This window comes from Oreochromis niloticus, linkage group LG5 (assembly GCF_001858045.2).
Source record: "Oreochromis niloticus isolate F11D_XX linkage group LG5, O_niloticus_UMD_NMBU, whole genome shotgun sequence".
In the NCBI taxonomy this organism is placed as follows: Eukaryota; Metazoa; Chordata; class Actinopteri; order Cichliformes; family Cichlidae; genus Oreochromis; species Oreochromis niloticus.
The window spans coordinates 7849339-7865273 of NC_031970.2; the positions used below are offsets into that span (position 1 = coordinate 7849339).

Sequence of the window (15935 nt, forward strand, 5' to 3'; positions counted from 1 at the left end):
TGATAGAAATCAATAAGGTTCCAAAAACTAAATGGTGTGAAAGGTTTGGCATTAAATCCATCTATGCCACCCAACGTTTGATTTTATTTTGATGTTATTAAGTTAGTCAATGCTTCATAGTGTGACAAATATGATATTAAATATTCTGCAGCACCCAGTAAATCAACTGAATACATGATGAAAAAGCAGCAGGAGAGTGTGTTTTGCATAATCAAGATATTTCAATGAAAACAAATGGAACAAGTAATGTAATAAGAACTATTTAGCGAGATATAATGAATGTATGCCACATTATTTTAACCATATAAAGACTGTACCATGAAATAATTGCCAGAAAAATCAAAAAGGACTGTGTATTTAACCTTCTGCAAAATGTACTAAATAAATATAAATTTGCATATATGAGCTTATATTGCATATATGACCTTTAATTTATACCATTTTTGTTAAATTCAGCATTTATGTGCAATTTCTTGCTTAGAAGTCACACTTTTAAGTTTTTAAGAGTCTTTAAAACTCACAAAAACTCATAACAAATATGATACCCTTGACATTACAGGGTTAAGACGTCCCTCTCGTTACCAATGCTTTATTTATAAATGTAGAGTTAATAATTTTTGACAGATTGTACCTTTAATTTCATGCATATGATACAACAGGCTGTAGCCACAGAGCAAAATGCTTCATTTTTTCTTTAATCCATCAGATGGCACTATGTGCCTGTCCAACATGTGTCCGTGCTGTTTGTAAACTGGTCAACCTACAGTATCAGTTGTTATCAGGTGTAACAGTGCGCCTTAGATTTGTGGAGAGAAAAAGCACTGCTGAGCAATAAAGAGCTTATATAAGATTAAGCTGCCATTCAGAGAGACTGGTGCTGCCTGAAGACACTCTAGTGGTCCTGACAGGATCTTGAACCCATTCCACCAAAGAAACAAACAGAAACAGACATTTAGACAACAAATATGCAACGCAATATTTTCTACACATTTTACTTGTTCTTTAAATGGATTTCTTTTAGTCTCTTAGACCAATATTTCTCTTTTCTATTTTGGAAAGTGAGCAAATATGTCACAACTGTATCCAGCATTTTGAATGATTTAAGAAAAAAATCTACTCCTCACCACCCAGTCGATTAGGTGCAGCTCTTGATTTGAACGCTTTACTGTGTGTAGACTGGTGCTCTTTGTTTTCTCAAACGCATTCAATAAAATCGATTGTTGGCAATTGCTACCTTGTTGAAGCCTGTGGTTTTCTCTACCTTAAGAAGACAACTGGTGAAGTATCAATGTGTGTCTTCTCAAAAGACAAACACATTTGTGTTGCTTTCCACAATGATTAAAATTTTGGACTCTGGGCAGTTCTTGGCACAGATAAATTGGACCTGCTTATTAATGTCATAGACAAGTGTTCATTTTTTGAATGATTTGAACTTTTTGGCATGAAGGAGGTTTAATGAAGCCAGAAATATAAAAGCTGACTTTAATGAGTTGGCACAGGGATGTGCGTGAATCCCACAAGGATTTTAGGATTTTCTCAAGTTGACAAGGTTGTTCTGCCATTCAGCCATTGTTGCCTTCTGGAGATTAGGTTTCAGAGAATGTGTTTGCAGCAGTGAGATTAAGGATGGTAATAGCAAAATACCTGAACCATTCGATCAGTTGCTATTAAATTTAGTTTTAATACTTATAGTTCCAGTAGAATGATTCCTACTAGCATGTGTTTCACTTAATTTTCTATTGTAACTTCAAGTTGTGATTTATACTCCCTTTTTGGTTTCTTTCTTTTTTCTTTTTTTTTTGGTTTCTAATAAAATCATAGTGAATCTATCAATATTTTAGCATCAGTAGCATACATATATAAATATATATATAAGTTTCTGTAGCATATGAGTGGGTCACACATGTGGGTCAAACAGACTTTACCAACAAATGTGTTTGTACTGTCATGGTTCTTCAGTGGCTGCCCTGGGATGCTGTTCTTACCATGTTCACCAGGGTGGCGTCTGTTCTCCTGTGTTCTTCTGATTCCCACACCTGCGCACACACACCTGCGGCTCATCATTGCTGATGGATCCTGACAGTATTTAAGGCCGTGTTGACGTAGTGTTCCTTGCAGGATTGTTGTACTTACTTCTGTTAGTGTAGCCTGGCTCGTGTTTGTACTTCTCTGTGTTCCCTGGTGCTTCTTCTGACCTCTGTTTCCATCTACCTGTATAGATCATGCTGGACCTGACCTGAATGACCATGAGTGAGAGTGGATTGGACAGTGTGTGTATCTTGTTCTGGACTCTACTAAGAGGTGCTTGAGCGTGTGTTTTTCCGGACCCTCTCTTGGAATCCCCGGAACCCTGTCGCTGTATATATGTAAATATTTCACTGGTGTTGTATATAAATCGCCTTTTGACTGCACAGTTCAGAGTCCTGTCATTGAGCCCTGCCTCAGTAACTGTGACATGTAGTAACAGTCAGTGAGATGACTCATGAGAACATAACACAAAGTTTGTATTCACAGTAGCTTACCCCTGACAGCGTGTTAAATTGAGAGGTGAACATTCTTCATCACAAGAATGGGATTAATCAAGCGCAAAAATGATGAATATGTGTAATTAGTGAACTGTTTCTCATTAACATGAGGAACGTAACCCTCTTGCAGAGATATTACAGATACGCTGACCTTTGGAATTAGTTCCACCAACTGAGAAAATGGTAAAAAAATGTTATGCATTAATTCTGTGTTGATTAACTTGTGTATTAATTTCTAATATGTTTGCTAATCTTGTCCACATATCACAAAGCGATGTGCACAGATTTTTAAATATTCACAGAGGCATTAAAGCATTTCTGTTAAAGAATTGGGGATTTATGAAACATTAGACAACACAAATCTAAATAAAGTTTAAAAAGTGCATTAAACTAAAAGTTAATCACCAATTTACCTTTAGAATTATATATAATATAATGCAATTATATAATGAAACCTGTACAAAAACCACAGGATAACTTTTTGAGCTTGTAAAAACAGAAACTGACAGTCTTGTTCTGGTCTTCTGAAGTTTTCAACCACATCACACAGGCGACACATTAAAGTCATCCATGTATCAGCTGACATCACTTGTTCAGTTCGAGCTTGCACACCAGCAGTTCTTTCGCAGTTGCACAACTACTATGTTCATGGTGATACATCTGGATTGTCAAACTCTTCTACTGGGACATCTGGTAGTGGTAGTTGTCATGAAGTCGTTGCCATTATGATGCAATACTTACAGCTTATAGCATTTCACATTTAAGCTGCAGTTTGCTGCAGTCTCTCTCACTCGTTCTTTCTGCACAGACACATCGATGTATTCTGTACACAAGCAGTTTTTACTGAATTCTTGAGTGGTCAAAGATTAAAAATATACATTTCAAATGAAACATAACACAAGGTGTCCTTTTGCTATGATTGCTTTCTAGTAAAAACTGCGTGTTAACAAACTGTAAAATATTAGAACACAGCTTCACTTCTTCATTCCAGCTTACATGTTAGAAAGAGCACATACTGTACATGATAAGGTGGCACCTAAATGGGCTTTTGGTAGGAAGAAGCAATAACCTCAATGACTCCATGACTTTGCATATCTTAGAAAATAATTAGTGAGTAAATATAATTACGCTGAAGAAAGGAATAAACAGCTGGCAGAGGAAAACCAAGTCATGAAGGAACAGAGGTTGAAAGTAGAAAAGATGAAGAAATTATGAAGGACTGAAGGAAAACATGAGAACTGAACTAGACAAAGACCACAAGGAATGTCTGCAAAAGAATGCAACTGGGGGAGAAATTAAGCTCAGTGATTCTGTCTATAAAAATAATCTTTTCATTGTAATTAACTGGGTATCATAGAGGTGGAGGTGAAGCTCTGAATTTGGATTTAAATTTGTTTGAAATGACAAATCTGTGGAGGCAACATTTGGAACATGGAGAGAGGAATATAAACAAAACTAACTAGTTATGTCCATGTACATTAATGAGTTAAAAGTTTTCTCTATTAAATAACCTAAAAAATACTTGATCAATAGACTTATTTTAAATCTATCTCAGAATTTCAGCATAGCCATAGTAAAGGCAGGCCACAGTCAAACTCAGCCCACACTCCTCACAGATCATAACTCTATTCCATATCAGTGATGGCTTGGTTCATAACATTGTGTGTCCAACTAGTAAAACAGGTAATTCAATTCAATTTTATTTATATAGCGCCAAATCACAACAAAAGTCGCCTCAAGGCGCTTCATAGGTACAGAGAAAAACCCAACAATCATATGACCCCCTATGAGCAAGCACTTTGGCGACAGTGGGAAGGAAAAACTCCCTTTTAACAGGAAGAAACCTCTGGCAGAACCAGGCTCAGGGAGGGGCGGGGCCATCTGCTGCGACCAGTTGGGGTGAGAGAAGGAAAACAGGATAAAGACATGCTGTGGAAGAGAGACAGAGGTTAATAACAAGTATGATTCAATGCAGAGAGGTCTATTAACACATAGTGAGTGAGAAAGGTGACTGGAAAGGAAAAACTCAATGCATCATGGGAATCCCCGGCAGCCTACATCTATTGCAGCATAACTAAGGGAGGATTCAGGGTCACCTGGTCCAGCGCTAACGATATGCTTTAGCAGAAAGGAAAGTTTTAAGCCTAATCTTGAAAGTAGAGATAGTGTCTGTCTCCTGAATCCAAACTGGAAGCTGGTTCCACAGAAGAGGGGCCTGAAAACTGAAGGCTCTCCCTCCCATTCTACTTTTAAATACTCTAGGAACAACAAGTAAGCCTGCAGTGCAAGAGCGAAGTGCTCTAATAGGGTGATATGGTACTACAAGGTCATTAAGATAAGATGGGGCCTGATTATTTAAGACCTTGTATGTGAATGAGGTATTGCACATTGTGTTCACCTTAGTGGCTCCTTTTCATACCAAGATCAAATTTGTCAGCATCTGTTGTCACTGATGCCTGCTCTGTTCTGTGCTGGGCATGTTGCTTCTGCTCTCCCAACCTTATGCTGCCTGCTTGTGCTGTTCAGGTTGGTCCCAGAACTGCACAGTGCCATTATTTTTAATTATTGCAGATGAAATTGGCAATTTTATTCTGACAATCCTGACTAAAATCTGTCTTCCTGTTATGGTCACTGGAAGATGGGAAAGGAAACAAATACATTTATTTTAAACTTTTAGTACAGTTTTGAGATAGGGCACTTATAGTTTGCAATATGTCAGAAAAGGACAACTTGATTATCCAAATGCAGAGCTCAAAGAAGGATTGTCAATTAGACAAACATTTTATTATTTTAAAAGGAAGTTTAAAGAGGCTGCCGATGAGGTTTTGACACATTGGATGAGCTGAGCTGATTGCTGGGGTATGGAGATAAGAATGTAGCACCAGGCTGAACAGGTTTAACTGAAGTACAGTATAGCATTTAGCGTGTAGCTGATAATGCTGGCACAGTGCCATAAGAATACTCTGATGTACATAAAGAAAAGACTGTGAAGTAAAAAGTAAAAAATATTCAAGAAGTGAATGATGGTTTTGTTTAAATTACAACTGGAGCTTGAATCTTAATCAATTAATCATTCAATTTATTTATAAGCACATTAAAAAAAACAGGTTGACCAAAGTGCTGTAAATAGTAAAAAAAAAAAAAGTAAAACAAACACACACAAAGAACCAAACAAAAACTCAGTCACACTCATAAGCTAGAGAGTAAAAATGTGTTTTCAGATGGGTTTTAAAAATGTCAAGTGTTGGAGAGATCCTCAGGCGTGTAAATGGATTGCCCACAGATGCATAAACAGAGCACCTATAACACAGAAAAAAAACCCAAATAAGGCTGATCAGTATTAATTATATAGGTAGGCAAATGCATTACAAAAAGTAGGGCTGAGGAAAGCACAGCAGAATCATGTATGGCTGTTAAAAAAGCAACACCATCTTATTCAATTCAGTATGTGTCATAAAATGCTATGTGTGGCAGGCAGAGTTGAGGACCCAAAATAAAGAGTCACAGGCAAAACTAAACTTAAATGCAGCTTTACTGCTAAATTACCAAACACATTAACCAAGGAAGTCGCAAAGAACCCAAACTGAGATATACTAAGCAGACAGCGCACACACGCATTCGGAGGAACGACATACTCCGGTCTAAAACAACTCCACGATTCCTAAAAGTGTTACTGGAGGCCAAAGTTGTGCCATTCAGAATGTCATCTAGATGTCATATTTCTAAGATTTTTAGGGCCAGGTACATTAACCTCAGTTTTATCTGAATTTAGACGCAGAAAATTAGAGATCATTCGGGTCTTTGTCTTTAAGACATTCCTGCAGTTTAACTAATTGATGTGTGTCATTTGGCTTCATGGATAGAAAAAGTTGGGTATCATCTTCATAGCAGAGAAATGCAGAGAAAATGTATGCTATGCCTTCTAATGATACTGCCTAAGGGAAGCATGTATAATGTAAACAGAATTGGTCCTAGGACAGAACTCTGTGGAACTCCATAATTAACCTTAGTGTGAGAAGAGGACTCTCCATTTACATGAACAAAGTGGAGTTTTTTAGATAGATATGATTCAAACCACTGGAACGCAGTACCTGTAATACCTACAACATGTGCTAATCGTCATAATAAAATATTATAATCAGCAGTATCGAATGCTGCACTGAGGTATGCAGTGGCAGGACAAGCACACGATGTCACAAGATGACATCACTGTCAGAGGCCATAGGTATTTCTATATTCTGTATTCTGATGAGCTATGAAACCTGACTGAAACCTCTCAAATAAACCATTCCTATACTTAGCTGTTTCACAATTACTCTTTCAAAAAAAGAAAACCAAATCTCTAAAGAAATCTTTAGACAGTAGACTTTAGACTTTCATCAGATACCTGCTCAACAGAACAATATGACAGCTATTTACTTTAAGACTTGGAGCTATCATCACCACCATATAGCCACAGCACTGAAAAGACAAAGCTTTTATTTTCACAAGCAGACATAATGATATAAAGGCAATATGGCAGTGTTTTTCTTAGAATATACTTCCTGAGGAGAGAATTATAATACGGGCTTCTTTACATACATTGTAAGCTATGTGTAATATCTGGCAAAAGGGAGTGTTACCATTTGAAACTGTGAATACACTCACTAGCCTTTAAATATATATATCAATATTATTTACAATTTAAAATTTAAATGTTGCATAGCAAAAGTACCACTTGAAAAATTGGTATACATTAACACGTATGTTTTCCTTAGAAAAGGAGAGTCCTTTAAGAAGAGGAATAAATGTCATGGTGTATTATTCTGTCCTTATAAATGTATCGTTATGACAAATATTTTTAAGAGGCTGTCAGAACAGGTATCAAAATCTATGTTGATATTCAAGTCTGCATATCCTCCTCTTCTAGGCATGAAGAGACACATCATATTAGTCATATTCAAAACTTCAACTAACACTGAAAATATCTGACTGCAGGTTGAGTTTTCCAACATCTCCTTATTCTATTCTGCTTCTATATAACCCATCTGACCCTGCCAAGCAAAACCTGTAGGTACACTAATGAGGAATGACATTTTCTTTCTTCCTCAAAGACAGAAGAGCTACCAGCATTCATCAGCAATCTGACAGTTTTGCAGATTGTTTTTTCAGTTTTGGTCTGATTGTTGAACCCATTTAGTTTATATCACAAAAGTATTCTGCCCATGTTCCCTGAGTGGTTGTGTGGTTTCACAGACGGACTCTAATCTGCTTGTGAGTGGATGACAGAAGAATGAGTTCAACCCTGGACCTGAATTGAAGCACTGAAGATAATAGAGTGTAAAAGAAAGAATGATTAAAAATAAACTTTGAAAGAGAGACTAATTGTATATGAATGTGTATCACTGCATTAGTGTCACTTAGAGATGCATCTGTTTAGTTTATTGCTCATCAAGCTCTGGGTCACAGGTGGGCTGGAGATTATCCCAGCATATCCCAGAGAGGTGATACAGCCTGAACACCCTAGTAAGCAATATAAGGCTAACACTGAGACATGCACCCACACCAATGGGCAATTTAAAATCACAATCAGTTAATCTAACAAAAATATGAAGGGAAAGTGAAACACCCAGGAGATACAGATAAATGCACACAAATCATTCATGCAGAAAAACCCTAGCTGACCAGGAGGTTCAAAAATCAGAGCTGTATCTTTGCTCCGATTCCAATAACATCTATGGTATGCCGCAGGTGAAGCCTATCTTTAAAATGTATTATTGTTTGTCTTTCTCATATGATGGTAAAGACACACAATAAAAACAATAGACATAATAATAGACAAAGAGAATTTGGGCAGCCATTAGCTGCTTTCTTCCTAAAACAAATTCGATTTATTTTTCCAAATATTTGAATCGCTAATGTTATACTACTTCCTCACTAACAGTAACGATCCCAGCTGGTGGTGATAGTATAATTGTTGAAGTGTTGTTAAAATCAATTTAGCAGCAGCAGCAAATGGCCATGACACAAAAGAAAAACTTGTGTGAATTTTCTTAGAACTGCTGCCTCAATAGACTCAATAGATTATGTGTTTCAGATATTTTACTTTACCTCCAATTACTGGTGCTTTTAAACACTTTAATGGCCAAATCTTTTATATGCAACACTAAAAAAAGCACAAAAAAGCAACAACGAAAAAAAAAGTGAGGCACATGTGCATTAAAGGACATTTTATTCTGATGGAGTAAGGAACTGAGGTGAATCCAGAGTGTTTCCATGGAGATGATCACTCTTCTCAACCCATGATCTGGCAAAGCAAGGACAAATGAATCATTACATGATTACCACAACAATCAACCTGCACAAAATGCTGCAAAAATATTTGTAAGAATTGAATGGATCTTCTATTTACTGCATTAGTAAGACTAATAAAACACTACCACACACAATAACTCAAACACAGTGTTCGAATGTTTTAAAAATGCTGTGATCTATATTAATGGTTATAAAATACTAACACTGTTCATCCAGCTGATGTAAGCAGAGACACGGGTGAAGACAGTAGGCTTCTGGTAGGTATTGCAGCCCGAAGAGGACACAAAGCTGGTCACACCATGGACAACATACTGGCCACTGACACTGCAGTTCAGGGGGCCACCAGAGTCACCCTGCATTCGAAAAGTTACATCACAGACAAACGAAAATAATCATTTATGCATTTTGGGCAAACAGCAAATTTGCCAGTGCACTTAACTACTTCCCAACTTCCAATATCCAGCTAACATCTCAGTCAGCCTAAAGCAAGTTTGTGCAGAACACAAGTTTACAACATGCACTTTGTGCAGCTTAAGCACTTGCTTGAATTATTGTAAGTGACTCATGCCCTGCTGAAGCAGCAAGTAATCCCACATGTGTCCCCCAAAATATCTTCGTTGACAGGAAGGGGTCAGCTCACAACTCAGTGGGAGACATTAAATGTCACTCTGTTACAGTGACATGGGACTGAAATAGGACAACTTTTTTCCAGCGTTTCCTCCTGTCTGTTTATACCCAAACATTTTTTCTAGGGCTCACAAACCGGTTTGCTAAAGAGCTTAAAAAAACAAGGTTCAACGTTTGTTAAATATTACAATGAATGAAAACAGTGTTCATCTTTGTTGGTAGCTAATGATGAAGTTCTAGATTTTAACTCATCTCAACCCTAAAAGGTTATTAACCACATAGCAAACCCATTTTTTCTTGCTGATGGTTTATTACTGATTCAAAAGACTTAATAAATTATTTATGTATTACCAACTTAACACTCCTGGATATTACACTTTAAACAACAAAGCGTTGCTAAGTAAAAAGCATGAAACAATCACTCTGGCCTAAAATACTTCATAATGCTCTTGGCTCACCTGACAGCCAGAATTGCTGCTGCCACCAGCACAAACCATGGTGGTCTTCACTGTGCTCCCCCACCATCCGCTGCTGGAGCAGGTATTGTAGTCAACAACAGGCAGATAGGCCTGCTTCAGCTGGGCGGAGATCTGACCTCCAGCTGTGTACAGCAGTACAGAAAAAAGACTCACAATACAACTGTGTCTTAACCTTATGGTTCTTACAGATTGCTTTCCCATGTATGCTAGCACTGCACCGAATAATTTACTGTATAGTGTAAATGCATGATATCATTATGTCAGACTCACTCTGGGTGCGACCCCATCCACTGATATAGCAGGGGTTGTTGTTAGGCAAAACCTGGTTAGCAGGAGGCAGAGCGCCGAGCTGGACGTAGTTATTGAGAGTAGCATCAGATGTCAGACGCAGAAGGGCAATGTCATACCTGAGAGACCAGCACACAGTCACTTCAATGAATAACACGTTTTGTTCATCTTTTAAAATATCATTAAGTCTTTAAGGATACAGAATAAATATGCCTCAATTTGCCAATTTTAAAGATTTTACTTGAAAAATATATGGACACCATATATATATGAAATTTGTGCATGCAAATGTGTGTCAGATCATGATATCACTAACCCGCCTGCAACATTGTTGGAGTTCCAGCTGGGGTGGACGTAGACCTGACTCACGGTCATGTACTGCTCTGTGCCTTCGTGGGTATAGATGTCGTGATCCCCAAGAACAACACGCCAGGTTCTGGGGCTGTGGAAAGATACAATTTACATCTTTTTAATTATATTTTAATAAATCAATAATAATAATAAATCAATTCACACAGAAACTATGTAGTTTTTTTGCTAGTTTATTAAATAGAAGACTGATATCCAATAAGAAAAATGTAAAGCAAAGATTTTTCTATGTAGTTAAGTCATAAGAATATCCTGTGTAAAACGCACGTGTCCACACAGTGAGCAGCAGTCATGACCCATCCTCTCCTGATCAGGGTCCCTCCACAGGTGTGGTAGTAGGAGCCTCCAGATAGGTACTGAAGACCTATCTGGAATAAAATATGGGTTTACGAAATCTGAAAATCCCTGCATTCTGTTTTGATTTGCATTTTTGGACTTTTATTTGTAAAGCATCAAGTACCTGCCAGGGCCAGGAGTGGGGTCTGGCCACCTCACCACCCACCACTCTCTCCTGTGTACGATCATCCTCCAGAAACCTGGGCTGGGGCTCAGCCAGCACTAGACAAAGTAGAGATGTGGGAAGTACAACAGTCTGCCATCAAGCGTTCAAGTGATTGAAAAGATTTTTGTTTTTTGCAAAAATGTCAAAGGAGAAGAAGACGGTTCTTACCAAGGGCTGCAAGAGAGGTCAGCACAAGAAACCTGAACATGTCTGCAGTTTCCTGAAACTTTCTGCACTGAAGGCTTCTGTCCATGACTCTTTTATACCCTCTAGGCCGTGTGTGTGTGTGTGTGTGTGTGTGTGTGTGTGTGTGTGTGTGTGTGTGTGTGTGTTCGAGAGAGAGCGAGAGAGATATTGTGTGTAGTGTTCAGTACCAGCCCTTGTCCACCTGTGTCTGTCTCACAGTTATCACTGAAGTGATTGCCTGCGGATTCATTCATGGAATAGCTGACTCAGCCGCTGAATTCATTATTTTTTTCCATTTACATTAGCAGTTGCTGCTCAGGATTATTTAGTCGGATTCTTTGTGTAAACTAAACTTAACTTTAACATTAATGTAATAGTCAGGGAATTTTGGAGGTTCTTTGATTGTATTTGCTGAGGGCAAAACTTGTATAAATTGTAATAGATTGTATGCTGCTCTTTACTGCAGAAGTCAACTAACAGTATGGTCTGTTGAGCTGAGTTCAAGTGATTTCATTGGTGATTGAAGAATATCCGATTTTTTTCCCTGGAAAAATGTTTGGGTTGCTTTTGGAGAATGCTATGGGCTATCGTCCAAAACCTGTCAACCTGTTTGATTAATCTGAACAGATTATAATCCTGTACACTTCAGAAGTCATCCTGTTTCTTCTATCACCAGACATAGGATCAATAAACATTAGCGGTCCTGTTCCACTGGCAGCCATACATGCCCATAATATTACTTCATCATGTTTGACAGATAATGTGGTGTGCTTTGGTGTGCTCATGAGGTACTCATTTGCTTCTCAGTTTTCTCTTCCCATTATTCTGGTAGAAGTAAATTTGGATTTCATCTGCCCAAATAATATTTTCCAGAATTGGGCACGCCCTTTTAGTTATTTTGTGGTAAAACCTAATTTGACATTCCCTTTTTTTAGTGTAACCAGTGGCTTGCACTTTATTGTAAATCCTCTGCAGAAAGTAATGTCACAATGATTTTGTGGTGGTCCAATGACCGAGTGTTTTGAGTTTTGTGGGTTCATGATTTATTTGTTTTTTAAAAGTGATGTTCTAGTTCTTTACTGTTTCATCCTTTGAGTACAGTTTTGTTTCCTAGCACTTCTGAGTTTTTTTCTATGTTTCTGGTTCTATTCCTTGTTTGATATTAGCTCCCTTTGGTGTTACCTGTCTCTTTCTACTACTGCAAAGCTACTGTCCAAATACTTTGGTCCTAACTGTAACTCCTGAAAATGCATACATCTCATATTTAAATAATACTTAGTCCCTGCTGTTAAAACAGTCTCTATGTAGGTCTTTGTTCTGTTTATTAGTAAGAATGTTTTCTTTTTTTCAACATTAAGATTTGGCGCCTGATTGACTCAGTCATTTAATATCTTTAAGTTTAGACATGAATATGTTTACATATTTTCTCACTTAACCTAGAAACAGTCAGTCACTCTTACTAAATATTATGGATACATCAATGTCAGATGTTTTGTAAATGTGTCATTTTAAATAAGTAGAAAAATTGAGTTGTTGCAATTTATCTTTACATAAATTGTAGTTCACTGTTGATGACTGTGGTGAAAATGCTGTCAGCTGTTAATCTACATGTTGTTTTGACAGGTTCACAGACCTGTGAGCCATTAGGACAGACAGCTGAGCTCAAGCTACGACAATGCAGGTGAACATCTAGAGAAAAGGGAACACTGAGCGGATTATAACGTCAGCACACAGCCCGTCAGCACATGTACGTCGCAGGTTACAGGATATTCATTGCTATAGATGAGGATCACTGTTAAAAGCTACAATATCAAACCCGAAGCCACACACCAGAATTATACATTAACCCTTTGATAAATATTCATGACGCCCTGCAGAGGTAATATTGCAACTCTCTATCTTTAGTACAGGTATGGCACATTAAGTGTTGCCTCAACAACGGATGTGGTTTAATGGAGATGAAAAATAGTGTGGGGTATGATTTTTAAGGCATCAAAATAAATTCCACTTCTCATTATGATTTGTACACTCCACCACAACATATGTTTATTTTCCTTTTACTGGGATTCTCACAGTCTTACCTTTAGCCAGAAATAAACTACAGAACTTCATTCAGCTGCTGTGTTTGAGTGTTGTGCCTGTTATCTACAGCACCACTTTTGCTGTTGCATACTAACTTCACATGATGGACCTGCTGAGCTCGATTATTTACTTTTCTCAAAAAGAACACTGCAGGTCTGATATGAGCTTGTTCTGCACACGTGGCTCACAGACAGCATTCACACAGTGAAGAATATCTCCATTTAATATACCAGTAATTAAAATGTAAATTCTGTAAACCTGTATTCAAAGCTTGTACTTGAAGTAAGGTAAGTTACATTTTTAAGAGATTTATTGTTCGAGAATTTTTGTTTATAAACAAAATAAATGTCTTTATTTCAATTAACAGGAAAAGTAAAACACAAGATGAATAAAACACTTTTCATTTAGTGTGTGCAAGAAATTCCTTTTAGCTTTAAAGATCACTGCTGGAATCATGCACAGCAGCAATCCTGTAAAAATTTTTACATAAAAAGGCATAATAAAAAGGTTCAGCTGTACTTCTGAAAACATGATACAGATAATGTGAAGACATTTAAGATACACGAAATGTAATCAATATCTTCTGTTAATGTCAGTCTGACTCTTAAGTGCTATTTTAATTTGGACTACACCCTAGCTGCAACATGTGTGCTGTTCCCACTATAGGCACACAGTTATCGTGCATCTACTGTACCAGTTCATGAAGACCCAGCCTTTTACTTCTAGAATGTCACAGAACCACCAGAGAGGCAACAGTAAAGGGTAACACAATATTTATATTTATTAAACAGAACAATTTTAGCAAACAAGGAAAAACAAAAAAGAAGAAAAGAGAAACTAAACTAGCTGCCAGAATCAGAACATTATGCTTTATATCTAAAAATAAAAAAATAAAACAACATAAACTACCTTTTGATGTGCTTGGTAAAGCCCTCTGTTTCTGCATTTGTTCTATTATAAAGCTTTTGAATGTGAAGTTTTAGGAGGTCTAATAAAATTTTATAATGTGGACGTTCATTCATCAGAAATATAAATGTTGCAAGATCCACAAGATCCAACTATTCATCTGTGTTATAAAAGGAGAATCAACAGAAGAGGCAGAGACATCATTCAGATGCCACGTTCATTTTCATCATTTATTGGTTGAAGATTTGACCAGGGAAATCGCAACAAGAGAAATTTATCAAGCTCAGCTCCGAGAAAATTATGTTCATGAAAGAAGAAAATACTTTAGTATATCAATCAATCAATCAAAGCAGAGATAGATTAGATAGATTATTATATTCTATTTTAATCTAATCTGGCAGCTGAATCAGCACTAAAATCAGGACTAAAAAAAATCCACCATGATATAAAAAAACAAAAACAAAGAGGATTAAAGAAAATATTACACATTAGACATACACTGTAATATGAAGAAACTATATATATATATGTATGTATGTATATATGTATATATATATATATTTATGTGTGTGTGTGTGTGTGTGTGTGTGTGTGTGTGTGTGTGTATATATGTGTATATATGTATGTATGTATATATGTATGTATATATATATGTGTGTGTATATATATGTGTGTATGTATAAGTTAATTAATATATTTAATATATTTAAGTTAAGCTGTGGCTCAAACTGCTCAATGTATCTTTCTCACTTAAACCTCAGGTGAGTTTTGTTTGCATCTAGCAATAAATATTTTTATGTTCTGTATCTCTTTTGTTTTGTCTGTGTCACTCTTCTGTTGTGAAGCTAGCTGAGGCCTGTTTAAGTCTTAAAGTGCTTCCATATTTATTTACAAATTCTTTATAAGGCAAAAGTAGTCCTCACATTAGATGAGGTCACACAAAATAATTAACTAACAACTAGTAACTGCCTGAATTAATCATGAATTACAGTATGAAATAAGTATATATAAATTCTCTATTAACACACTCACAAACAATGAGCTCATGTCTTAATCATTATGTATATATAAATGTGTATCTAAATACTTAATCACTTATGTCATATATTGAGTTTATGTCTGTATACTAATGCTAAGGCATTACTAATACACTTACTAATACACTTACTAATGCTTAATGCTGTGACATTATTATAAAGTGTTACGCAATGTATGTAATAATAATATTAAAAAAGATTGTATTTTATAGAATATGCTGTCAAAAAGTAAATTGAAGCTGTTTAACGGCCTTTATTATTTCCTCTTTGTTTTTCTTTACGTTTCCATTAGTTACCCAGTTCATTCATGTCATGTAGTAGGCAGAAAATTCTTCTGGGGCGTACTAAATCCCATAAAAGACACAAAGCTGTCTATCCCATTGGCATGCCAAATGCTTTTAGCTCTGCAGCTTGGAGGCCCACCAGTCTCCCTGTGATGACATGAAAGGAACTTTTTGATCAATACCATAGCCCATACATATGTATGAGTACGCACAGAGGAGCAACCTGTAAGAGCGCGTACCATCCTTTATCAGTGTTACTACTATTGGCAGTAAATAAACATATTTTTTGATTAATACACGAAATTAATTATTTCAGACATTGAATTTATGATAAACATTACTGTTAACTTTTGACA

General features: G+C 36.6%; 1 protein-coding gene across 1 annotated transcript; it reads right to left on the reverse strand.

The window, feature by feature from the left end:
- Nucleotides 1–8719: 8719 nt before the first annotated feature.
- On the reverse strand, nucleotides 8720–11412 carry LOC100695248 (elastase-1). Its single transcript, XM_013264630.3, has 8 exons — nucleotides 11253–11412; nucleotides 11043–11140; nucleotides 10850–10950; nucleotides 10530–10655; nucleotides 10196–10332; nucleotides 9905–10047; nucleotides 9023–9172; nucleotides 8720–8811 (listed from the first exon to the last, which is right to left on the reverse strand). The coding sequence occupies exons 1-8, from the start codon at nucleotides 11335–11337 to the stop codon at nucleotides 8800–8802; spliced, it is 852 nt and encodes a 283-aa protein (XP_013120084.2). The 5' UTR covers nucleotides 11338–11412; the 3' UTR covers nucleotides 8720–8799.
- Nucleotides 11413–15935: the final 4523 nt, after the last annotated feature.

What these genes read in the sequence shown, in the direction of transcription:
- LOC100695248 (XM_013264630.3), bottom strand. Translation starts at nt 11,337, where the DNA reads ATGGACAGAAGCCTTCAGTGCAGAAAGTTTCAGGAAACTGCAGACATG. An exon ending in CCCACTCCTGGCCCTGGCAG is followed by an intron (nt 10,951 to 11,042) that starts GTACTTGATGCT and finishes ATTTTATTCCAG; the next exon opens with ATAGGTCTTCAGTACCTATC. An exon ending in TGGATGGGGTCGCACCCAGA is followed by an intron (nt 10,048 to 10,195) that starts GTGAGTCTGACA and finishes TGCTGTACACAG; the next exon opens with CTGGAGGTCAGATCTCCGCC.